This window comes from Calonectris borealis, chromosome 2 (genome assembly GCF_964195595.1).
Source record: "Calonectris borealis chromosome 2, bCalBor7.hap1.2, whole genome shotgun sequence".
Classification (NCBI taxonomy): Eukaryota; Metazoa; Chordata; class Aves; order Procellariiformes; family Procellariidae; genus Calonectris; species Calonectris borealis.
Genome location: NC_134313.1, coordinates 163685447 through 163711361, shown reverse-complemented (window position 1 = coordinate 163711361; position 25915 = coordinate 163685447). Strand labels below are relative to the sequence as shown.

At 39.6% G+C, this 25915-nt stretch overlaps 1 protein-coding gene across 36 annotated transcripts in view; it reads right to left on the bottom strand.

The window, feature by feature from the left end:
• Nucleotides 1-696: 696 nt before the first annotated feature.
• Nucleotides 697-25915, bottom strand: part of KMT2C (lysine methyltransferase 2C) — a 203131-nt gene continuing 177912 nt past the window's right edge. For 25 of the 36 annotated variants that reach the window (XM_075144199.1, XM_075144194.1, XM_075144189.1 and 22 more), the window contains 20 exons: nucleotides 25819-25882; nucleotides 23514-23746; nucleotides 18719-20416; nucleotides 16900-17112; nucleotides 16364-16528; nucleotides 14926-15067; nucleotides 13976-14123; nucleotides 12960-13138; nucleotides 12711-12865; nucleotides 12268-12520; nucleotides 11110-11249; nucleotides 10052-10156; nucleotides 7078-8200; nucleotides 5949-6085; nucleotides 5650-5792; nucleotides 5217-5385; nucleotides 4190-4306; nucleotides 3471-3544; nucleotides 2959-3067; nucleotides 697-2696 (listed from right to left, as the gene is read on the bottom strand). In XM_075144199.1, the coding sequence (XP_075000300.1) occupies nucleotides 2604-2696; nucleotides 2959-3067; nucleotides 3471-3544; nucleotides 4190-4306; nucleotides 5217-5385; nucleotides 5650-5792; nucleotides 5949-6085; nucleotides 7078-8200; nucleotides 10052-10156; nucleotides 11110-11249; nucleotides 12268-12520; nucleotides 12711-12865; nucleotides 12960-13138; nucleotides 13976-14123; nucleotides 14926-15067; nucleotides 16364-16528; nucleotides 16900-17112; nucleotides 18719-20416; nucleotides 23514-23746; nucleotides 25819-25882 (5460 nt within the window). In that variant the 3' untranslated portion in view covers nucleotides 697-2603. The remainder of the gene's footprint in view (nucleotides 2697-2958; nucleotides 3068-3470; nucleotides 3545-4189; nucleotides 4307-5216; nucleotides 5386-5649; nucleotides 5793-5948; nucleotides 6086-7077; nucleotides 8201-10051; nucleotides 10157-11109; nucleotides 11250-12267; nucleotides 12521-12710; nucleotides 12866-12959; nucleotides 13139-13975; nucleotides 14124-14925; nucleotides 15068-16363; nucleotides 16529-16899; nucleotides 17113-18718; nucleotides 20417-23513; nucleotides 23747-25818; nucleotides 25883-25915) is intronic. The other 11 variants (XM_075144196.1, XM_075144215.1, XM_075144197.1 and 8 more) reach the window with 6 other exon arrangements.

Genomic DNA, 25915 nt, shown 5'->3' with positions numbered 1-25915 from the left:
AGAACAGCTTTGGCCTGGCTGGTTCCCACCGCTCCGCGATAAATCTTGGAGCCGTTTTTTTAGACTTGAGCCAGTACTGAGGTCTTGATAGAAACGTCTGTCAAAATAGTGATGGTTCCTTGGGAAGACAAACGCCATCACTCCGAACATCCCCCCTTCCTTCTTCTCCCCCAGCTTTACATGCTGAGCATGACGTCATATGGTATGGAACATCCCTTTGGTCAGTTGGGGTCAGCTGTCCCTGCTGGGTCCCCTCCCAAGCTCTTGTGCACCCCCAGCCTGCTCGCTGGTGGGGTGGGGTGAGGAGCAGAAAAGGCCCTGACTGTGTGTAAGCCCTGCTCAGCAGTGACAAAACCTCCCTGTGTTATCAACACTGTTTCCAGCACAAATCCAAACCATAGCCCCAGACTTGCTACTGTGAAGAAAATGAACTCTATCCCAGCCAAAAGCAGCACAGGCAGAACAGAGTGTTTCCTCTTTTTTTTGGAATCTTTTGCAGATCTTCTGGGTAAAGCATCATGACTGCAGGAAGGGTATCTGGTAGATGCTCAAGACAAGGCACCACAGTGTAAAATTCAGGGTGCAGGTCACAGTGGAGACGAGGGGAACGCAAATGCTTCTCACTGATGGAAGCAGACACTGAAATCCTGAAAGAACTAGAAACCAGACACCCCAAATGAAAACAGGAGGATATAATTTATAGATGTAAAATATTTTTATTTGTAAATGCTGATCTTCTAAATCTGTTTCCACAAATTCCAAAACCCATAACACTCTGTATACTTCAAAAAATTCTTTTTTTTGTGTTGTTTTTGTTTTTTTTTTGCCAACATTAGATACTATTATACAGAACAGAAAAAACTGTAGGACAAATACTGGTAGGATGTTGGAATATTGTACAAGAGAAGAAAAATATTCAAGAAACAATTTCATACAGCTATTTATCAAGAGAAAAATATATACAATTGATTTATTCTGTAAGATAAAAATACATCATGCCATATACATTACAAGTTCAGAACTGTATTACTGAATATACCAACAGTTTACAGTCCACTTTAATTGTGCACACAAAAAAAAAACTTCATTTTTTTTTTTATATTTAGCCTGTGAAGTGTCAGTACCAGAATTTTAAGTACAAAATAAAAAGCTAACCTGGTTCAAAATGCTGATTAAATTTCTACAAGCAAACACAAAACAGTGTTTATTTTTTTTAAAGAAATGTAAACAAAAACAATCCATACAAACACATCTTTAAATTACATTTTCCAAAACCCTATTGCCAGAGTCCTGCAGCTGCAAGCACATTACATCTAATTTTTTTTCCTTGTTTTCCTTTTAAGAAGGCTATCGTATCAGACAAGCGCCAACTACATGATTCTATGCTGTTTACATGATTTAATGTAGGCTGAACAGTCACCTAATCTTGACTACTTTTGCTGAAGAAAAAACAATGTCCAGCCTCTATTTTGGGTGGTTTTAGCAGTTATTCACAGTTATCACAAATTGTAAGCACAAAAAACCTGACTTAAGAAATAGGGATGCAACAATATAATACAAATAAAATTAATCTAAATTACCCAAACATCTACAAAAGTCAGAGTTGTAATATACATGCCTTTACCAGGCTTAAGGTTTACTTAAAAAAATTCTAGTAAGACCACAGTTGAAACTGCTTTAAACATAAAAAACCCTCTCTCTTTAAATTGAGATTTTGGTTATTCCGTAATTGTAATCACATGTCTGTTAATACATGAGATCATATTGTAACATCCCTATTGACATTTTATAATAAGCACCCGAACTGCTGCAGAGCCTGGTAGCATTTGGTCAATAACTATTTTTATACTGTATTTTTTTTCTCAAAATATTTACACTTTTGTACAAAGTAACAGAGTTTGTTAGTTCTGCAGGTAACAGCAGCAGCTTGGCTTTCTTCTAACTTTCTTTTTAAAAATAGCTTCATTCACTTATTCAATAATAAATACAAAAAGGTTCTCTTATTTTACAGAAATCAAAAACTACAATAAACTGACTCATGGAATCAAGTATTTAAATGTATTTTAGTGCAAGTTATTTATTCCCTTAGCTCTATCCCTAAGGAAGTCGTTTCAGTACATTCCTTGTTCAGTGGTGTCTACTTTTACTTAAAATTTTTCTTTAATTAGAGGGCCTGCCCCTTTATCAAATAAGGCTGTGGCCAGCACTTTGGACTTCTCCCTTTCGCTGGTGATTTCAGTCTTACATTCATATACGCCCACCTGCACTCCCGCAGGTCAGCCATCGGTTCTTTGCCCAAGTTAAACAGTTTCTCCTTAGTGAGCTCAAAAACAAAAGTGCTGGACCATTCTGTTAATTCAGTTTAACCTCCACGTGTCTGGAAAGTTAGCTTCAGATTTTGCCGGCTTGCTTCTGGTGCTTGTTTTTTTTTTTTTTCCTTTTTTTTTTTTTCTTTTTAAATACTTGAGTAGAAATCTGTACTTCCAGAAGTGATTTTTTTTTTCCCCCCTTCAAAAAGGCAACAATTTTCTGTCGACAAAATCAAAATGTGAATCACTTCTTCCTAGGGACAAGCAACCCTCAAAGACAGCAAGGAATGCATTCTAGTTCATCCACTTTCGGCAGTTTACAGCTCCACAGTGACATGGAATCTTGTGCTGGTCATCTTCAAAATCAAACTTATAGTCATAGCAAAGCTGGAAGAAGATGCAGGAGAATGGTTATGGAACAACTGGGATTTACCACAGCTTCCCTCCTACCTACAGGTTAAATAGCAAAATGGGCTAGAGGTTGCACTGTCAGGAACGGCAAGATTCAAAGGGAAAGAGGGGAAGGGAAATGTCGCTCTCCCCCACCCTGGCACAAACGAGTCGTGCTACTGGCCGTAGAAATCACGTCAGTATCCAGAAATGAATGCAAGTAGCAACAGGTAAGTGAAAACAAATGGGAGGGCCCTACCTCCTCCCCCTTCTGGATTCTCCTGCTGGAGCTGATGATGATTTTGTGTCCTCTCTCAAAAGTTACCACCTCAGCCACACAGTTAGGTGCACACGAATGGTTGATATACCTATGAAAACAGAGTTCGAAAAAGGTAACCTTTTAAGAAAATGCATCCCTTGAGGCAAACCCAAACCTTAGAATGACCTTAGCTTCAGGGGCACACTGACTTTCCAGATACCATTATATTACTCTCTACTCGTTTCTTTACCTAGAAAATGTCAAAAAAATCAAGCATTAAAAAAAAATTCCCTTCTTCCTTCATAGCTGCCATGAAACGTAATCAAAGATGAGCAAAGCTAATGAAAAAGAAAACACCATTTCGTGGAATTGTCCGAAGGCTGAAGGCACCAGCTCAGAGAATAAAAACCATTGAGAAAACCACAAACTTCAGTCCCTCACAAAGAGCCCCTGGCCAGGGAACGTGGATGACTCCCCCGAACGAGGTCAGAGACCTCTCCAGAGCCACCCACCTTGCAGGACCTCCCGTCAGGGTAGCATCGATGACGTGGTCATTGTCAATGCGGAACATGTACACGCCGCGATTCTGAAAAACAGAATTGGAAAAAAGACTCTTGGAGATTTTACATAATTGTCAATGATAAAAACGAAGCAGCACCGCCGGTTACCTCCAAGTGGTCGTCTGCATTCAGGACCAGACATTGCCCAGTGGCTCATGAGGGAAAGTGAGTCCCACGCTGCCCTTACCCTCACCCTCACTGGTTTGTGAGGGAATGGATGGGTCATAAACATAAATCTCTGGCGAATGAGTATTTCCCTAATAGCTTCTGTACTGCCTTTCATCTGGGATCTTGAAGTGCTTCACAAGAATGTAGTAACTGTTACAATACCACTGGGTTACACAAAAGAAGTTGCTTTCAATTTAAAGAAGTTCTCATTAAAAACTGAGGTCCTGACGTCTCTGTCAGAGCTCTTTGTCCTCTGGGACAGAGGATATGTATTACCTACCTGGCCAGGGTGCTGTGAAATTTATTAAACATTTAAATACTCTGATCCTTTGATAAGAAACAGTGAAGACTCCTCTGGTTGTATTTTTAGCCTATTGCATTTATAGCACAGCAGCAAATAGAATTCAGGGGACCTGAATCCATCAAACAGAAGGACAGCATTTGTTTTTGTATGAACGTTTGAAAGGGGAAGGGGAAAGAAACAGTGAACAAACACCACCCACCTGGGATTCATAAAGCTTCTCTTTCCTGTTTGCTACCTCATTCCGGATAATAGTTCCGATGTATTCAATGACCATAGTGTGCTTTTCAATGTCTCTAGCAGCATATAAGCCCAGGCCCTACAGAAAATACATTGCGATTTAGAATTCTGTGATAAATTTACATTTACACTGCATTCCTCACCGTGCCCCAAAACCGTTCCTGCAGAAAATCATGTGAAAAGTAAACTACCCAGAAAGAATGATGCAGCACAGGTAAGTAACTGATGTTGTAACAGCCCAGATGCAGAACTCAGCTTCACATTAAATTTTTAAGGTGCAAGAAAACATACTTGGCTTCTGTCTAGGTGAGAAAGCTTCTCCTACACCTCTGACACCTGACTGTGTAAAGATCATAAATTCACTGAAAAATAAAGCGGGCCTTACTAGAACAGAGAAACCTAATAGGAACAGAACAGCACAGTTAAGTCCAACCTAAAATAAACAACAACTGTGTTCATACACGGCAAGATTAATTACAAAGCTTTTGCAAAATAGTCTGTGGAGCAAACCACCAACAGAATTACACACAGCAATGAATTTCTTATTATTATGAATGCAAACGAGTATTGAACTGTTCATTCTAGTCTCATACCGCTTGGTCCGAGCATGTCACACTTCCACTGTATATCTGTAGTTTTATTAAGTTTTATTAAGTTTTTGAGAAATATGCTAAAAAAAGCCCCCAAAACTTGAAAGAAACTTTTTCCCTAGATGACTGTAACAAATGAATTTTTAAGATATTTACAATAATCAGAAAGAAGTCTTACTTAAGATAAATCCATGGAAGTGATTTGCCACATAAAAATTGCAAATTTTGGGACAGGACTTGAAGGAATTTTGCAATAGCTTTAGTTAAAATTTTTAATATAGATTTTACATTAATATTTATATATAAATATATAAAAATATAAAATTTATATATAAAATTGATGTAAATTAATGTATAAGTAAATTTTTTTAATATATATTTCCTAAAACGAGAACCAACCTGAATGCGAGACCGAGCTAGATACACATTGGACTTCCATTCAGTTTTCATTTTGCGGTACTGAGAGGACTTGGAATGGACGAACTGCTTACTGTAAGGCGCATTCAGTTCTCCCGTAACTGTGCTCTGAAATGACTTCGATGTGCTGGTGCTATTCAAGGTGTGAGGCCTGTAGGAATTGGGCATGTAACAGGAAAGAATACAAGAAAAACTGAAGATTTCTCTGAAAACAGCCACAAAACCCATTCAAAATTCTTTTAGACATACAGACACTGAAAGCCAGCTAGCATAGACAACAAAGCAGTTCCTTTGATTTGGGCATGCACATACACAGCCAAAGACGACAGGGTTTGTAAGCAGCAGACGAAAGCACAAATAACCCTAAGCAGCCTATAAACCCTGGGCTGTACTATGTGAAATTAAAACAAAATACCTTAACACAAACCTCTTGACATGCGTACTCATTTTAGGCTCGGCACGGGCACAGCCCGTGGGGTTGATAGCAAGAGGGAGTTCCATTAAGGGGTTTCGGCCATAGCGGAAAGTGTAGTTCTCACAGGCCTCAACCCCTGGCAGCTGAAAAAAAAAAAGACAGACAAAAAGAAAAAAAATCCAAGTAATTATACGTTAATCGAAATATTTACTTTTCCACACTTCTTCCTGTTCCCCTTCTCATGTGTATATCCAACAGTTTGGGGTAATCCAGCAAGGACCGGGATGGTGAAGACTCACCGATTCGGCAATCCTGGCCACTGCAGAGACTGTCAAACCAAAGAGGTCTTCACCCTTCAGGTAGCCGGGAAACAGCTGGAGCATTTCAGATTCTTTTCTAACAGAAGCAACGGGCTCCAAAATTTTATCCCACACACCTACACAACCATACGGGAAAGAATTACAGTGACCACAAAAATAGAAATCTATCGTACTGGTTTTCAGATGCTACCAGGAACCAGAAACCAATACTGAAAAAGCATTTTGTCGTTGGTTGCATACACAAACAGGCCAGTGTTTAAAAAGTAAAGCAGAGAATCATTTGGTGAGTTGCTATTTTGTCCTGAACAAATCCCAAACAGCACGACATTTCTACTGCACCCTTGATTCTCAGGAATGAAACTTTTAGTATTCGCAGCGTGGAAACCTTCAGTCCTCTGACAACAGTAACATACACAGATTCTCCTGAGAAAACCTGCACAAAGTAGAATTTGTTTAAAATAAACTATGTATTCTATTTGCATTGATTGATTATAGTCAGCTCTCAGCTGGATGTGGGCAATTCCCCCGGCAGTGGTTTGACTGGGCAGAGCTGGGCGTATCAGCACCCGCAGCACGGGGGGGTTAAGACCCAGAGCACTACAGGCCACGTGCACGTTCACGTGCCACGTTCCTAAGACCTGCCCCATACGTTTACAGTCTAACGTATCATTCCTCACCCCACCAGAGACAACGTCACCTGCCTTGAGAACGACGTGGTCAACTCTACTGTCTTTTTATTGCTTACTAACTTCAGCATAGCTGAATCGAAGATAATTGAATAATGATAACATGTTTAAACAAAGTCACTTTTCATGAAAGGAAACCTATGCTGACATTCCTACTATTTTAATTCATTTTCAATACTCCGTCTTGGGTCTCCTCTGTGACCTTGTAACAAGTCGTCTTATTTGCAGCTTAAACCATTTCTTCAAAGGTGTCCTCAAGTCTTCATAGCATGATACTAAAAACAGGCCCTGGAAGCTCGCAATAAGCGTTACATTAGAACAGTTACATTAGAACATGTTATTTGAAACATCTTATCATACATCTGATAACTACCAGTAGCAACAAAACCACGAAAGTTGTGACCTCAGTTCACAAAATTTACCTTTTGGTGTTGTGTCAGTAAGGACCAGATCTTCGTGGCCTTGCTCCACAACCTTGATGACAAACAACGGAAGCCCGTCCTTCTCCTCAATTGAACAGAGATAGCGACAGCGTCTGTTTGCGTATCTCATGCTCCAGTACAAGCGGCTGGCCTCATAACCCACGGGGAAGAGTGCTTTTGAGGAGTGGAAGGCCTGCATCTGCTGTGGCAGCAGCTGACCAACGGCATGGAAAATCAGGCTTCCCACACGGAAAGTGTGGTCACGTTCTCCTCGCTGAACGATGCTAGCGATCTGCCGCACTTCATCGCGCTGAACGTAGACCCTCCTGAAGACTGCAAAGTAACTAAGTTCTTGCTCATGAGTTCCCTTTGGTTTGTGCATGGGGCAAAGCATGGTCTTGTCTTTAAAAAACATGCATTGTGCTTTAATGGCACAGGTAAAGTGATAAATATTGGTGCACCTTAACCTGTGACAACTGCTGGTGGCACCCATTTTGTGACAAAACATGCATTTCATTTGCAAGCCTCTTCGCAGTGCTAGTTCCACGTTTATTAAGGCACCAGCTTGTGTCTCATAGACTTCTGTAGACCAAAGAGCACAGTTCAAATGGACCCAAAGGTCTAAATCCAGGTTAAGAAGCCTTGCTGGTCCATCAGTTAATCCATCACCTTCCTCGTGACAGAAGCAACATTTCCTATAGTCTTTAGGCACAGGATCTGGTTTAAGGGTTGTGCCCAGTTTTTTAAGAAATTCATCTATTTCTTCTTCACAAGGAGGTTTGAATGATCCTTTAGGAATCACAATCTGAATGCTCCACTTTTTCCATTTCATTCCTTTCCACTTCTTACTTGGAGGCCGACAGTCATCAAGACTACTGTGTATTGCTTTTAACCTAGGTTTTAGTTTCACCGTTACCTTAAGCTCATCTGGTTTTGCCTCTACCTTGGCTGCTTCAAACGCAGGGGGGAACATGATGGGGGGTGATGATGGTGGAGAAACTTTTTCCTGCAACTGAGGCAGACAGTGGACGTCCAAAGTGGAGATGTTGTTGCTGTACTGATGGAATGCTTTAGGCGGCCTCTCTTTCATCGGCGACTGTGGCAAAGATGGAACCGATTCCTGCTAAATCAATAGAAAACTCGTAAGAAAAAAATCCCAAAATGTTAACCGTTAAATGTATCCTGAAAACATTGTCAGGTCAGTATGGAAGAGGCTACTCAGAATGCCTAAAATTATGATGCAGCAACAGAGAAAGATGGAAATTACCCCGACCCGTGTTATCGCAGCTTGTGCTGGGATATGGAGCACAAATGTTCTCCCAGTCAACCTAGAACGTGGTGCCCTTTAGTATGGAAGAAGAGCACAAATAATCCGTTGTCCAGGTTTTGAATGAAAAACTATTCAATTTCCCTAGACGAGCTAACTGACAGATTTAGTTCTTAGGTATTTTTAGAAAGTTTTGTTACAACACAAAATAACCTTAAAATATGGGTCACAGAATTATTAAAGAATCTTGTTATTTAGTAGAAGGGGAAGATTTGGAATTAATGCCACATATTTTTCCTGGAAACAAGTGAAGAGGAAATTCCTGCAGGGCTTTAGATTAGATACACCTTGAGAACTTCACTATTCAATTACAGTAAACAAGAATTATACCTGCAGAGATTTTTTAAAAAAAGGAGAGAAAACAAGAACAACAAAGGAAGTTTAGATTAAAAAGTGCTTAATGTGGTTTGTATGATTAATCTTGAAAGAGTAAATGAAAGGATCAAGAGGCTGAACATGACATTTAATTAACTTAATTATGTACATGCTGATGCACTTGTGCAGAAATGTTACCCTGTTTAAATACTAGGGAAAATGAGCTCCATAGGACACTAAAAGGATGTGGATGTACACACATTTATCTTCTCCTCCAGGTTTTTTTTTTTAATAATTTCTTCTGAAAAAATAAGTAGGATGCATTTGAAGGAAGGCTGCAAATTCTACAGTAAACACAGGACTATGAGAAAGCATTAATTAGGTAATGCTTGAAGCACATGACCTGTTCTGTCCGCTGGTTTAGGGGAAAAAAAGGTACATTTGAACTAGAAAAAGTAGAAACCAAGGTATTTAAAAGAAGTACTCAAAAAAATTTTATCTATGACAAAATAAACTTAGCAGGATCATTTAGTCTTGAATGAAGACCATTCCACTTTTAATGATTAAACAAACAGAGATAAATTTAAGTTATCTTCCTTTGAAATGGAATGAACCTGGACACAGCAAGAAATAATGCCCTGTGTGGAAGAGCTCAGTTTCTCTAAGGCGTCGTATACCGCTCGCAATGTCTGTAGGTGGAGAATTACAGCATACTATTTGGGACCACCTGAGAAAAATCCCTAGCCTAATTCCACTTTCAGTTGAACAAATTTCTTAAAATGTCTTTCTCCAGTAATTAGAACCTCTTTTCCCATGTCACTGTTAGTTAGCAGGCTCTTTACTAGTGTTTTGGTAATTAATGCTTTGCCCAAATAAAGTAACAAAATAGGATTGTATTTTTCCAGTTACATTGAACAAATAAAAGTCTTTTTGCAACCTTGCTGTTCAGTTATTATTTGCACAGTTGTAAATTTTTTTTTACTTTATAAGCCAAATCAAAATGCAGAATATAGCCCTTAAAGATGTATCTATGGTTTTGTACAATGCCTAGAGAACTTAAATGACTACTTTTTTGAGACTGCATCTTCAAAGCCTGTGAGGACACCAAAAGGTGGCTACTGTTCTGCCATGCATCTCTGTCAGACAGAAAGTTCTGCAAATATGAATTTTACTTCATGCTGCTGGTTCAGAATCTCAACATCTGAATGTAGAGCAATTCATTTATAAACCTCTAAAATGCAATGCAAACTTCCCCCTCGTTTCCTTTCTGTTCTTCAAAAAATCGCTGCAATCATTTCTGCTCACTAGGGTCTACCAGCATTTGATACTTACTTTGTTCTCTGAGTTTTTTGCTTGCACAGCTGCTGAATAAAGAACAAAGCAGTTGTTGCTACAGAATACAATGTCCTTCATTTTATCAGAGCCTTCTTGGGAATCCTGGGAATCAAACACAGAAGATTATCAGAAGTGCATTTTAATACCATTCTTCACACAATAAGTGTAATGAAACAAGTCTTCCAATCTGGCTAGAAACTCTTTTATTTGTAGAACATTTGTGAAATAATGAGAGGTACTGTGATATAAATACTTGATTATTTGACAGATCTAATGTTACCACCACCTACAACCTTGTTCTTCAGCATTTCTTGCCTTTAACAGAAGTTTAACAATCAAAATAAAGCATTCTATACCATGCACCCATCTGCTCCATAGGCACACTTCCAAAGTAAAATCCATTTTCTTTTATCTTTAGATGGCAAAAGAACATCTCATTTCAGCCTAATCAAAGACAGATCATACTGTTTTATCTACTGATCCATCTGCAAAACATTACTGGGAATTCAGTGCTTTTCTGACTACATGAACCCATTACTTTTGTATATAAATTTTGACTATATACCTTTGTTGCATAATTATCTCAATCTCATTGAAAGAGCAATGGTACTTTTTGAATGAATGATAGTTCCCAATATAAATACAAGAGGCTGAGACTGAAACTGATTCCTGCTCAAAAAGAGTACAATTGTTCTTGCTCTTACAATATTTCCTGACATGGCAATATGGCGCTGCCTTACAAATAAGCTCTTTCTGAATTAAGGTCCCTGTGATAGTGGTGATAGAAGGTGGTTAGTAGCAGAATTTAGGAAGCTGTATATGGGACCTTTTTTATGAAATTTACTGAAATTCATTTGATGTAAGTAACAACTTTGACGTTTCTTATTTGTACTACAAATACGCTTGAATGTCCCATCCCGAATTAGGACACACATAGAAGGGAGACTACAAAGAAACCTGGAAGTGGTATCAGTCGGCATGACAAGCAGTAGTCTCTGTTGCCTTCTTTGCTCATTCACCATTACATGCAAGAAACTATACTTCCACTGCAGTACCTGTTTAAGGAAAGGCAGGTCTTTGAAGGACTTCCGCACACCACTACCAAGAACCACAACTTTGCAATGAGAGCACCATCGAGGTCTCAATGCTGAGCCTTCTGCAATATTCTGACTGTGATCCTTATAGCCAGCTATACCTAGAAAATAGGTAAGTCTATTAGAAGCTATATCAAATTAAACCAAATTCATGAGAAGTCACAGTATTCTTCAGTGGTCTAGAGGAGTAGCATCCTGCTGGATAGGGCATGGAACGCAAGCTTTAAACTACATCCTGATGGGGAAATTATTTAAACTAGACCAAAGGGTCTAGAGCACAAGTCTGATGAGGAGCAGCTGCAGGCACTGGGGTTGTTTAGTCTGGAGAAAAGGAGGCTCAGGAGAGACCTTATCGCTCTCTACAACTACCTGAAAGGAGGTTGTAGCGAGGTGGGTGTTGGTCTCCTCTCCCAAGTAACAAGTGATATGACAAGAGGAAATGGCCTCCAGTTGCGCCAGGCAAGGTTTAGATTGGATATTAGGAAAAAGTCCTTCACCGAAAGGGTTGTCAAGCATTGGAACAGGCTGCCCAGGGAAGTGGTGGAGTCCCCATCCCTGGAGGTATTTAAAAGACGTGTAGATGTGGTGCTTAGGGACATGGTTTAGTGGTGGACCTGGCAGTGCTAGGTTAACGGTTGGACTTGATGATCTTAAAGGTCTTTTCCAACCTAAACGATTCTATGATTCTATAAAACCAACTGTGTGAACAAGGCAAAAATACATTCTTGTATAAGAAATGAATAACTAAACCAGCATAGGAATACATGCTTAAACAACTATGTCAAGTTTTCCAGCATAGGAACAATCTTTCTGAATGATGGATTTAAAATCAGACTGGACAAAAAAACCTAATAATGTTGGGAACTACTGGAAGAAATACCTGACTGACAGTGATGTAGATAACATAATGGAAATCAGAGATGGATCAGACCTATTAAGTTACGGTTAACATCAGGAGCAGGTCCACATGTACTGATCACGTAAGAAGAGAAAGGTATTACTTAGAACAAGAATCAATTATTTAATTCTAGAGCATGAATTTATGAGGCTGAAATGCATTAATACTGATTCAGTTAAAATTTTGATATTGAAAACTTAGAAGAATTAATGCCCACTCACCATTGCTGTTTGCAGGAAATGGCACATTAGGTTGCTTCAGTCCGTAAGACCCTACGATCCTGGCAGGTCCCATGGATCCTGCCTGAGGACCCTGAAGTAGTAAGTGTTGCCTGTACTCCATAGATGGGTTCACTCTGTGACTATTGGCGGTTGCCATGGAGGATGGGACGTCTGGAGCGTTACTAACCTCGTAACTGTTGGGAATTCTGACATGGAGCAGGTTGGAGAACGCCGCTACAACGCTACTAATGTTCTAAAAACAATAAAAAACCATACTTTTGTTTTCATCACACAGGCAGTTAAGACAGCAGTAATATAAATTATTAGAAGACTGCAACAGCTGCTTTATTGCACTATGCTATAACCTCTTCAGATTCACTATATATAAAATACATTAACTGCTGTTGTACTTTATGTATGTAATACAAGCTTATTTCTTTTACCTCGGCAGCTGTGGGATGTAAAGTAATTGCTACAGATATAAGGCCAGATTTAGGACCATTCTGAGATGGTCCAAGCTGAGAGGCAAAGAAGCCAGAACCAGGTAACGCTCCTGAACCGGGTTCTGATTTTATGTAATTCCTTTTGGCTTCTGAACCTAAAAATAAAACAAAATACACCAGGTTAATCCTACACACATGGGAATGCGAAAAAAAGCCTAGTTCTAACTGTTCACTCTGCTCCAGTCTCACCTTTTCCAGTACTGCTAGGTAGGATGGGAATGATGGGAGATGGTACAGGTTCTGGGTTCTCCTCCTTTACAACCGACAAATCTGGATACCTACTAATTTCCATTCCCACCACACTTTCAGGAGAGGAAGAAGGAACAAAGCTGTCAGGAGTGTCCCGGTCCTCACAGTGATCTTGAACCCTGGAACAAAACCCGGAAAAGCTGTTTTGGAAATGGTCTAGAAACCTTTGGTAAGCCAAAGTTATAAATCATGACAGGGAGCTATAACGAACTTGCTTCTTGCTACTAGTCATGGAACGCAATTATGTGGTAGGCCATTACTCCTGGGTATCTCATACTCCATCGCACATGGTGGTTTCTTGGGAAAGATACATAAAGAAAAACAGAGGCACTAACAAAGCCCAGGTTCCATCATATAACTGCCTGTTCCCCATGGCTCCATCTACCCAAGTAAAAAATTAGCATTTAATATTTAAACTTTCTAGTGTAAAGTGTATTCACCAGCCCATCCCCCCTCATCCACGCACAGGCTTCAGTGCTTCAAAGACACCCAACTTTTGGTTAGGCAAGTGAAAGGGAGGCAAAAGGGAAGATCTCTGTAGGGAGACTCACGTTCTAGCAAGCATTTCTCACACGGTAACAGCAACCAACTAGAGCCGGGGAGTTTTCAGGCTGACTCTTGCACAGTGCTGCTGTCGTGGTGCAACAGTACCATGCCGCTCCAGAAAAAATACCAATTTGCATAGCTCTCTTCCACTTTTTAGAGAGCAAGGTAATGAATTCTTAACAATTTAACAGAACCTAGAGTCTAGCAATGGCAGAAGTCACATATTTCACTATGCTGCTCTCTAGACATGGAATGCTAAGAGTTAACCAGGACAAATTATCCCATTACGTTCTCTGCACCATGTGGCTGTCCACAATGGATTTCATTTCTTCACACCTTCAGTCTCATCTTGTACAAAGATCACAGAATCTGCTCCAAATACGGTTTCGAAGATGTCAAGGAAAACCTACCTTAACTCCTCCTGATTGTTGTGAGGTGGTGTTGGAAGTGAAGCAGGAACATCCACAGTTTTAGGGCCCTGAGCCATTGCTCTTGCTAATAAATCATCTTGTGGTCTGAAAGGCAACTGGAACTGCTTTGGTCCCAGAGCTTTGGTAACTAAAAACAGAAACGCACAGCACAATGAGACATCTGTACAGCTCTTTCATTGATATACATTCTGTGTATCGGGGTACTGGTGGCTCCCTGATACAACCAAGGCATTACACCAGATGCTAACACCACTCTCATCCATTTGGAGTTCCAAAATTTTTGACCGTTCATGATTAATCTCCGTATTTACAAAAACCTGCAAATTTTGAGCAAAAAAGAGCTCAAAAGGCTTTTGAGTGTGCCTTCCGCCAGTATGAGAGGATTTTTGTTTTACTTAAAAAAAAAAAAAAAAAAAAGAAAAAATCAAAACTTTGTAACAACAAAGGAAAAGAGGTGGGGAAAAAGGATTTTAATCACTGAACAGTCGCTATGAAGGGGCAGTAAAAAGTTTTATTTAATAGAAAGCAATTTTAATTGACCAAATTACAAGCACCAGAAAATACATACTGACTACATAAAAAGCCTGCTGAGGACACATTTCGGGTAGACTGCTTTTGAGTTCGCTCAACTAACTGGTTAGTCACTTATACTGGACATAAAAAACTGACTTTAAGGTTTTCTTTTTCTTTTTTTAGGAGTGCTTCTAGTTCTCAACATGTTTGCAAAAGGGAATAGGGAAAAAGCTATCACTTGACATTATACTGGTGTAAAATAAAGCTGGTTAATAATAATTACAACCTTAAAAGAGTTTAGGCATACTGTTTTTATAAAAGAAGACTATAGCAACTGAAAAGCATCCCAGTATCTATTTTGTAATTTGCTACAAACTTGACTCATTTATTATGGAAACAATACGTATTAGTCTTACCATCATGACCTCCTAACATACCAGCCTTGCCAGCAAGTTCCTCAGTGGTTGCGAAGCCATTTACCAACTTCTGGCACGCCACGGGAGGTGGTGTGGGAGGAAGAGAGGCTGGGGGTGTTGGAGGATTGCTCAGATTGTTCTGCTGCATGAGATTAAAGAACCGTAAATCAGCCATGGAACACACGGTGAAAGCTTGCCTTGTTCTAGTACTAGATAGTGTAACCCACTCACATATTTTTACACCCAGAGGTAGCACTGGTAAGCAGTCATAGTTAATTCTCAAGTATGTGACCAAATACATAAAAGTACCTACTATAAAAGATGCACTGCTTTGCTTTTCTTATATCAATGATATTATCAGAGAAATAGTTTATGTGAGCAGTATATATTTCTGAAAGAAGATATAGCTAAATTATTTACAGAAAAGCACAAAGAACATTTTTAGGAATGGTTTGGGAGTCCCAACAAGTTCTTACAGTTTAAGCAAAGGTCTGAACTTAAGATTGAGAGTGCTATTCTGCAGTGACTCTCCATTACCACAAACAAGTCAGCTTACCCAATTTTCACTAAAAGGGAAGCTACCTCACATTTAATACAGGATGAGCTTTCACTGAAGCAGTTACTATGGAGAAGCAGATACTCTGCAAGTTCACACTCCAGGCTACTTCTCGCTAGCTTACTTAACTGTCCATATTTTAAACACAAATTAAATGAGAACTTCAGTATCTATTCTTGTTGCAGTCATGCCCACAAAGCTAATACTTATTATTCGTTTTTGACCACAGCAACTACTTCTGCTTACAGAAATATTTCTGCTTACTCCATGCCATGTAAGGCTGGAGTAAATACCACTGTTTTTTAGTAAGTTACTGAAATTTTTATATTAGGGTAGCCAAGCAGCAAATTTGATTCTGTCTGTTTGCTATCTTGGTGCTCTCCCAATACTGCCACTCTGATCTCAGAGACACAGTTTTAAATTCCGTGGGTTATTAGCTTGTCAACAAACAGCCTGTTTTGTTCAGAGTTCTCAGGTTCTTAGTTAGGGCTTAGTGGACAAACGAGGAAAGTCTATTTCCCATTTAATTCACATTCAGAAATGCTTTAATGCTTTCAATGACTTTGCAAAGTACTGAGAATTCAGCCTTTTCTGCTCCATAAAACTGTAATTACAATTTTCACTATTTAGCATCCATTTGTAAAAGGAGGACTTGTAGTTTTTAACTAGTTTACAACACAGTTTCCAGAACCGATTTCCGCTTTCAGAGAGTAAAACAATGGTGACTGTTTCACCACTGTACCGTCTATCTAGTCTAGCAACAGAAAACTGTTTTCTTCTGGTTGCATAAAAGGCAAGAACTCTAACCAACTAGTAGTAATATTGTCATGAACTTCTTTTCCCACAGAGAGCACACAATGGAAATCCAGATTAAAACCGTACCTTGTAAATGAGCTGGGAGTAGTAATCTGAAGCCCCATCAAGAGTAGCACTACCAAAACTTCCTACAAGTCGATTTCCACCATTTAGCTGGCCACTACCATAGGGAAGAAAGTGTGCAAAGCTCACTCCAATTATTGGTTCCATCAAAGGCAGAAGAGAAAGCTGCTATATTAAAAAAAAAAAGGAGGTTAACTATAACATAGAAGCATTGCAAATCTCCAAACATCAGTAGAGTCGTTTCTAACTTAAAAAATAATTGGAATTTACCCACTATCAGAAAACTGTGTCAAACACAGGCTTCTCTGTTTGTTAAGGAAGGTGGTCCCCTGTCCATTGAAGCCACAGCTCTGGCTCCCTGCCAGTTCAGCCACAGAGGTTGCATAAACCCAAAATTAAAAATTTCCTAATTTTGTGGAAGTTTTCATTTTCTCCACCTGTACTCAAAATTCAACTTAATGATCAACTTCATTTCCATCATGAGAAGTCCACTCTTTCAAGTACCCTCTTAATGCATTACCCAGCATCTGTATACCTACCTGTTTTAACTGGATGAATGTATCAGCGTTAGGGTAAATAGCTTGCTTTTCTTCTTCCTCTTTTTTTCTTTTCTTGGACCGAGGAGCTGCCTTCTCTCCTGTCCTCTGAGTTCGCTTATTTCTCTGTTTCTTGGTTTCAGGTCCTACATCTGTTCTCTGAAGCTGGCTGTTACTACACCCAAATGCACCTTGCATCTGGTTTCCTGCAGTTTGCTGGAATAAAAAAAGAAAGTGAAGCAGAATTACTGACATTTTAATATACAGTTCATTCAAATTTACTGCACGATAGTCTAAAACAACACGCACAGTATAATAAATCTCATTGATAACCATATTTTACGGTTTGTTTACTTTGCTGTCTCACTGGCAGCTGTAACTGCTGTACTGTCCCTACACACAGAATTATGACTTATCGTTAACACCACTGACATCTGAAAACATCATTAAAAACTCACAGACCAGAAACATTTTCTTTTGAATACCCCCTAAACCAGTTACATGTGCATGCAACCTTAGAGATTTTGACGAGGGCATAATGAAAGGCAGACTTGGTTACAGAAAAAAGGTGTGTAAGTTAATATAATACAAATGTGTTTTGAGGTTAGAAACAAAAACGGTATTGTGAAACACTTCTAGATTGTACCATTTGCTTAAATACTTTCAGTACAAATTTGCAAAGCCATTCTTCATCTAAAAGGATAGTTGCGTAAAAGCAATCAGAATGGGACTTGGTAACGCAACAGATAGTGGCAAGCCAAAATAAAGTCCAATTTCTTTTTATCAATTATTATTTTAAACAGCTCTACACGACCCCTACTGCAAGTACTCTCACCACTATTCCTGTCATCTATGATTTAACCGTGGATCTTTAGCACTTACCTAAGTTACCTGCTGCTCACAATTACCTTTATTTTTATCAGTCTTTATTCATTTTGAATGTGTTTAAATTTTGTTTCAAAGATGTGTTTAGAGTTTAGGCAGTCATAAAACAAAACTGAGTAGAGATTAAAGTTTACAATAAAATGACCAACAAATCTAAGTGTAAAGTGTATCCTACCTCCACAGAAAGCAATTTTCTTTAGGTCTGTTTTTAAGAACCTTATAAATTATTAAACCATACAATGCCATTAATATAAAGAATTAATGCTGCCTTACATTAAAGTAAAATTAATTAGAGAAATATTCTGTAACACAGAAATCCAGTAATTTTAGGAGATTTAACAATTTCACACTTTTGATAAAAATCCTAAAGCATAGTCTCTACTAAAATTAGAGGCAATGTATGATTTTCACAGGCAAAAAATGAGCATGGACTTGGTTCATTCACAGAACACTCCAAATGGTGCAGCTGAAGGGGTGTGAAGCCCAGCCCTATACCTCTGTAAAGGCGCACAGGTCATCCTATACATGACTCAGGTGAAGTGACAGAAGAAAGCAGCATACAGACATACTATATACTGTACAGAAACATACTAGTAGGTAATTAAGAGTCATACTGTAAAATCTTGTCTTAATCTTGGTAAATATTAAGAAGTGGCATTTTTTAAGATGATTATCTATAGAAAAATTACTTTTTGCATTTTAATAATTTCTGAATACACTGATCTACAAAGTCATATTAAAACTTGTTCTTTTGGTAACAGATGATTTACTCATGGAGAAAGGGCAGGAAGGAAGGTAAAAATTCCTTAAAGCTGTTTATTCCACCCTTGTGCAGGTAGGTTATCTCCCCACCTTTTCACAAATGCCCGCGGTAAAGGCACAAACTAGCCTTTGATTGTTGATGACCACTGTATAACAAAACCAGTAACAGGCTCACCACTCCTTCAGCTGGATTCTGCTTCTCTGTTAACTTCTTATCCCCAGAAGCTTCCTCTTCTGTTCGGCTGCTGTTCTCCGATTTCTGATTTAGAAGAGATGAGGACTTCTTATTTTTAAGCAGGTGTTTCAGCAATTCGTTCCCTGACTCCCCTTTTGCTGCTGGAACGCTAGCTGGTTGTGCTGGACTCTGAGCTGAAGAGGCAGGCTGCGATGTGACTTTATCTTCTTCCACCTTAATACTGCTTGGATTTTCTGGTTTAGGCTCAGCTTGACCCGAGCATTGATCAGTTTCTGCCTTTTCTAGTTTAACTTCTTGAATGCTGCTAGGTGTATCTGTTTTAGCCTTTTCAGTCTCTGTATTTACACTCGGCTGTTTCTGTGGCCCACTGCTGTTGGGGAGCTTACATTCCAGCTCTGGAGAGGTCTGGCTCTCTCCTGCGTTTGATGTTGATGGGCCCGTTAACTCTGCTGACTCTTGTTCATCTTGATGACGTGAAAGTTCATTGGGGGTGTTAACTGCGGGGGTGGAGGTAGAATCAGAAACGGTTGGAGTTGATGGTGCAGTTATATCTGAATGTGGAGTTGACGGGGCTTTTATTGACTCGGCATCCTCATCCTTTTTCTTTTTTCGTGTCCTTTTCTTTTTCCCTTTCTCTTCTGGGATTATGTCAGAATACAGCTGTATGAGAGACTGGCTTGATCCAGGGAAGTTTGCTGCCTGGGGCACACTAGTGTCCGAACCACATGGGGCACCACTACTGAGTACTGTAGATGAAGGTACAGCAGAAGCAAATGGAGGCCTGACTTGGTTCTGCGTAAAGGTGGCCCCAGAGAGATTCCCATGAGTTTGTTTTACGTTATGGAAATTAGGGGTTCCACCCGGAACAGCAGATGCATCAGGTCCAAAAGTTGTAGGTCCCACAGGCCTTCGCTCACTGCTTTGCATAAAATTTGGGGCAGGAGGAGAGGTCACAGGACCTTGTTGCAGAATTTGCCCCATTTGTTGTTGTTGATGCTGTGGAGACTGCTGAAGAGGTCGCGAAGTTTGTATGAAATCACAAGGTAGATCAGAATTAAAGAAAGGTATCTGAGATACGGATGTTTTGTTATTTAATTCAGACCCTATCATACCGTGCTGTTCTAGTTCCATTCTCTGCTGTAAAGCCCTCTGTCGATCTACCTCCTGCATAAGCTGAATGCGTTGCCGTTCCTGTTGCTCTCGTAAACGCTCCTTTCTTTCCCGCTCTTGAAAACTTTCACTGAAAGGGTTATTGTCCTCAAACTCCACCCTTGGTGGTGGCCCTGACTGTGCAGTTGCATTTGGACCAGGCACAGGAGCTGGTGTACCAGGAGTAATTGGCAACAGTGTCATCGGAGGCTGCATCCTTGCTGGATTCATGGAAATATGACCTGCAGGGGCATTTGCAGATTGCCATCCAGATAAATTTGGCATTCTGGTTGGGTTGGATTGCCCAGCGATTACCACTGCATGTTGCTGATGCTGGAGCTGTTGTGCCACCATGGGGAAGTTTTGCTGATTCATTGCTGGTGATGTTCCTCCTGGAACCATTGGTGGTTGAGCCTGGACGCCTGGCATTATAGCATGGGGTGCAATTCCACACTGCTGCTGCTGCTGCTGCTGCTTGATTCGATATTCCTCAATTAGTTCTGCATGCTCTTTCTGCTGCTTTCGAATCTAAAAATTAAAAAAGTGATTATTCATCTCTGACATGTACTGACTATGTAAGTAGCATAAAACACATAACTCACCGTTATAATTTCAGTAGACAATTAACCTCAGGCAAAAATAGCATTTCTGCACAGTCTTATTTTCCCTCCCTTTTTAAGGCTAAATAGCCATTATTTCATTAGAAATACTATCCATCCCAAAATTTTAGACAAAATAACAGTGCCTCAAAGTTCTAATTACATTCCAAGACTGCACTGTGCTAGAGAATATACAAACCTAAACCAGAAGTGATCCTTGTCCTACAGATCTTATCATCCATGCACAGGATAACAATAGTTGGGAACAGACAGGAAAAAGGAAAGTGAGATAGATGATCTTCACACATCAGCAAAAATTTTTAAAAGATGTAATTGAAAAGGAAAAGTTTGCAGGAAAACAGTGAGGCAGATTCCCATTTATTCACAGGCTGATCCTCAAACATCACACAGCAGATGAAAATTGCAACCGCTGCTTGAAAATTTTAAATCTTAGGATGAAAATAAACTTGACTTGGACACTAAAAGTCAAGCCTAGTAGTTTATTTTTAAGGCAAGCAGGAGAAGCCAATGGAAGCATATGACAGTATCAACCGGACAAGATAGAGCATTTCAGAAACACAACAAATACCTAACTACACTGCTCTCTCAAAAAATAAGAGGACTTGTAATCCACTGGTTATAATACATACATTATAGAAAATCTCTCTCTCACTTCTATTCATTAGATTATGATTTCCGCAACTTCCATTTGCTGTTTGTACTGATAGAAAAAGTCCATAACATAATTAAAAATGTTTGATAGCGCTCTCCTTTATCTGGAGCAAGAGACAAGCCAGAAAGCTCCGGATAACAGAGATATTACAGGACACACTCCAGAATGCAGGACAGATGCATCCAAAAGGCTATTTACATGGTAATCTCAGTTCCAAGATGATTTATGAGCTCTGGCTTGGCAATGACACTGCCAGATAAACAGTGCAACTGCATAAAGCCACCAACTGGATTGATCTGCACTGCACAGTCCAGTGCTCCAGGACTTCTCCGTGGGTATACAGCACTAAACCTGTGTTGGCTCTGTATGCCTATACAATGAGGCATCCAAACCACTGCGCCTTCCCAGGATCTGCAGCGGCGGATCAGCCACACGACTGTACTTGGTAAGATCTCAAAGGACCAGCAATGACTACACCCAGCTGGACCTGAGCCGACCTGCGCAGATCTACCTGGTGATTTTAACAGCGTAGGGGAGAACAAGGCAGAGCTTATTAGCACAGGCACAGTGCCACACCAAAGCAGTTAAACTGCCCTGGCTGCAGAGACAATATGGTAGTGTCTGCATGGCTCTGTGCCTGAGCTAATAACCCTGTCAGGCATAAGCTCGTGTTGCACAGTCAGCTCTGGTTTCTCTGTGCCTGAGTCGAGGACCAGCAATTCCCAGGGATTTGAGAGTTCTTTTCTCTCTATATACATAATAGAGACTTTGCCCTTTTCAAAAATTAACAGAAGCTTGATTACAGAAAAATTATTTGATCTGATTTGAAAGAGTGGTGAATTGCTTCAAACAGAAGGTCCTGAAAAATATACCTTAATAAAATGTTATTTAAGCTCCTACTAGGTATGTAACAAAGTGCTGTTTAGGATGTGGATGACTGGTCTAAATCAGTGGTTGAAGGGGAGTGGAGGGCATTTACCAGCAGCATAGAAAACTTAAGTTCAACAATGAAAAACAAAAGCACCTTAATTATGTATCTGCCAGCACTAAATGTATCTGCCAGCAATGTCATGATTAGCAGCTGTTACTTCAACATAACTCCACTGTAAGACTAGACTGACGTATGTATGATAAAGATTGGTTAAAGCAAATTTTTTCTGCGTTTATTCTACTTGTGATTCATTGTGGAAGGGAAAAAAAGAAAAGGAAGAAATGATGGAGACATAATTTATCTGCTCCATCCCTCTTCCACATAGTGAAAAGATGAGCCAACTAATATTCCATCCAGTGCATACTTTGTCTTAAAGCAACACAGGAGCAGGAACTCGAGGGTCAGATATCCCTTAGGACTCCATTCCAAGCAGCCTGCTGCCAATTTTTTTCCTCATATTAATGAAGAATAATTCTAAAGCATTTTCATATTCACCAGGTCTAGTTGATCCTGACAATCATGCCAGATAATTTATAAACAATGTCTTGAGGAACACAGCATTCAATACTGTTGGCCAAAGCATAGATTTATCAAAGCTATCACAGGTTTAACTTTAATCTCACTTACTATAATCACAGTTACAAGATGTAGCAAGTGAAATTCCAACTGAATATAAAGAGAGAAAAACAAAACCCAGTGAAAGCGGTTACACATTCGAACAGGGGCCCAGAGAGCTTGGGAAATCTCTACCCTTGGAGACTTACAAAACTTGACTGACAAGGTGCTGAGCAATCTGATTTAACCGTGAAGGTAGTTCTGCTTTGATCAGTAGACTACATGATCTCCAGATATCCCTTTGACCTATATTATTCCAGGATACGTAACAGGTAACACACACTGATGATCAGCATCTAGGAACTAGACAGATCATAAAACTAGACTAACACTAAAGATACAATGAAAAGAGACTTTCAAACAGTAACATTTAACTGGCATATAACCAAGAGGTTCTGATTACGTAAGGACACCTGAAGAAGACTGAGTTATGAGATTCATTCAAGCCTGAAACAAAGCTCTGCATGCTAATACTTTCCTTTGAATCTTTCATCTATGCTTTTCATGGTGCCAGGAACTCTGCTGCAAGTAATTTTGCCAAGCAACTTCCCCTCTTCCCATAGTACTACAACAGCTTTTTGTCATAATGTTTGCCATAGCATATTCTCCTACAACTCCAGTGTCACTGGCAATCCAGAATAATGCTGTTAACACACACACACAAAATATGATAGGGAGTGGGTCCCTTTAAATAAGCTCCACTGTATTTAAGCAATTCAGCTCGCCTTTTAGAAGATTTAAAGAAAAGAGTCACACTAGTATGACAGCTTAGTATTAAGGTGATCAGTTTGGATTCCAGATGATTACCTGTTCTAGCTGTTTTTGGACCATACTTTGCTGCTCAGTAACATGTTTAAGCTGTTCTGCATCTTCTTCTGGGAACTCACGGCCAGCTTTCTTAGCTGTACGCTGTTTTGCTGAGAGTGCCTTTTTTGATTTTCTGTGTGCTCCAATTTGCTCCTCAAGGTACTTCTGTTGCATTTGAAGAAGTTGTTGTGTTTCTTGCAGCCATTCCTCATATTGTTTTCTTTGTGAATCATCTAGAGAGAAGGGAAATTAAGTATGATATGATCTCATCCTGGGGGTGAACTCTCATCCTACTTTTTAGAGATGAAGTTTAACAATCAGGTTCCCCCTTATTTTAAGAAACCACTGGTCAAGTTCAGCTGAATTTGACAGAGGATTTGATATCTCAAGAGATATTAAGCTCTTGGAGTGATTTGAGTAAAGGAGTCAGAGATACAAATTACTGCATTTATTGAGAGAAAGCAGTTTTAACATAGTCCCTTAATTTCAAGGGACATCAGCCCGCTGTCTACCCAGTAAATGTGCACTTGCTAGCCAGTGAGCAAACGTAGCTTTGAAAGCAGCTCCAGAACCTGGTAGTACCCTGCTCTGCCACAGAAGAGGGGACATGGAAGACTTCTGGAAGTACTCAGGTAGAGGGAAAGAGATTAGGGATTAAGGACACAAATTTACAGGAAACACGGCCTCATTAATTCTGGTATTTACAGAGGAGTTTTGTACATATAAAATTATTTTTATTACTACATCTAAGAAAAAAATTAAAATGATAAACATTCATCAAATAGTCATGAAATGAAAGAAACATCTTGTCTGTAAAAATAACTTTCTGTCAGTCCTCCGCACAGGGCCTTCGGAGCCAGTGCCTCTTCCTCCCCACAAACATATGCACTCTCATTTAGACTGTAACAGAGACATTACTCTTTTTACAAATGAGCAATGCTCATCTGCTATGAGCAGTCCATTGCTCTCAGATGTTTTTCTCGAGGCAAAACAATCATGTCTGATAACACTGATCTGCACCAAGCCCAGAAGGCAAGAGAGAAGGTTTGGTGGTGGTGCCATTTGTCTCCTGATCGCATTGTGGCAATGAGCTGGGTAATCAGGCATATAGCATGGATCTTCCTTGTAAAGAAATTCTGTTTAATAAAGCTACCTACACGACAGTATGATTTCAATATAACCATGTCCTCCTCGTGCTCCAGTCCCTACCACCTTCTATTTTAACAGTCACTGCGGTAGCAACAGCCATTGACTCTTAACGGCTCAACTAAATCAATTCACAGAGCTAGCTACAGTCTCTAGGGGTGCCCATTCTTTCAATGATACATTCTGCGAAACTAATCACATAACCTGAAGGGACAATTGAGTGGAAATGATGGAGACTAACTGCAGCTGGGAGCAATGTGAAAGTGCAAATGAAAGTACTGAAATATTAACAAGTTCCAGGTAAGAATAACTACTACTGAAATGAGAAACAGATTTTCTCAAGTGCTCAGAACCACCACCACTCCAACCAGAGCGAGGCCACCGCTGAGTGCCATGTCAAATCTCACCAGAAATTAATACAGATAATATTGCAAAAGCTCCTTATTGTATACTCAGTGCTGCTACTCCAGTTTCTGGAAAAGGTGAAGGTGTTTACTTCTGTTTCTTGTTCATAAATATCAAGTACAGTTTTTGCAGTGACAGAAACACATTTTACACATGGTCTTCCTCTCCCAGCATATGCTCAGTTTTAATTTCTGCTAATAAAGCTTTCTCATCATAGAGACTAGGATTTACAATTGATCTAGGGCAACCAGAAACAAGGAACGCAAAATACTAGTGCTATACATTTCTGCTTTCAACAATGGTCGTTCCCAGCCAGTCTTGCTTAACTAATGCCTGGAAAGCTTTTATTGGTATTTGTTAAAATGACAATGATGCTGCACAAAACTTTTTGCTTCTGAAATACCTGCCCCGCATCAATATAGACCGTTGTTCTCTCTGAGCTCAGAATATTACAACACAACCAAAGACCAGGTTTTTGACATAGCAGTCTGTCAATTAATAGATTACTATTCTCACACAAATCCAAATAATGCTTATTTTCTGTTTGCCTCTTTGTTATGGTGTCTCTTTGAGGACAGCTTCTAGAAAAAACGCCAATAGCATTTTTTAGTTGGTATCTTAATGATGAAAGGACTCAATTTTAAAAGGATGAATTTTTGAGAGACAGGATCCATTTATAGATATTTTATTTTAAGGAAAACAGAACTGTAGAATGAAACATTAACATACAATAAATTATTAAATCTGTACTTACTGACAAAACCAGGACCAAAATTGGGAGGATTAGGTCTAGAAATCTGAGGTGTCAAACTTCCATCCTAGAAATTTCAGTAAAACATACAGACAAGGAT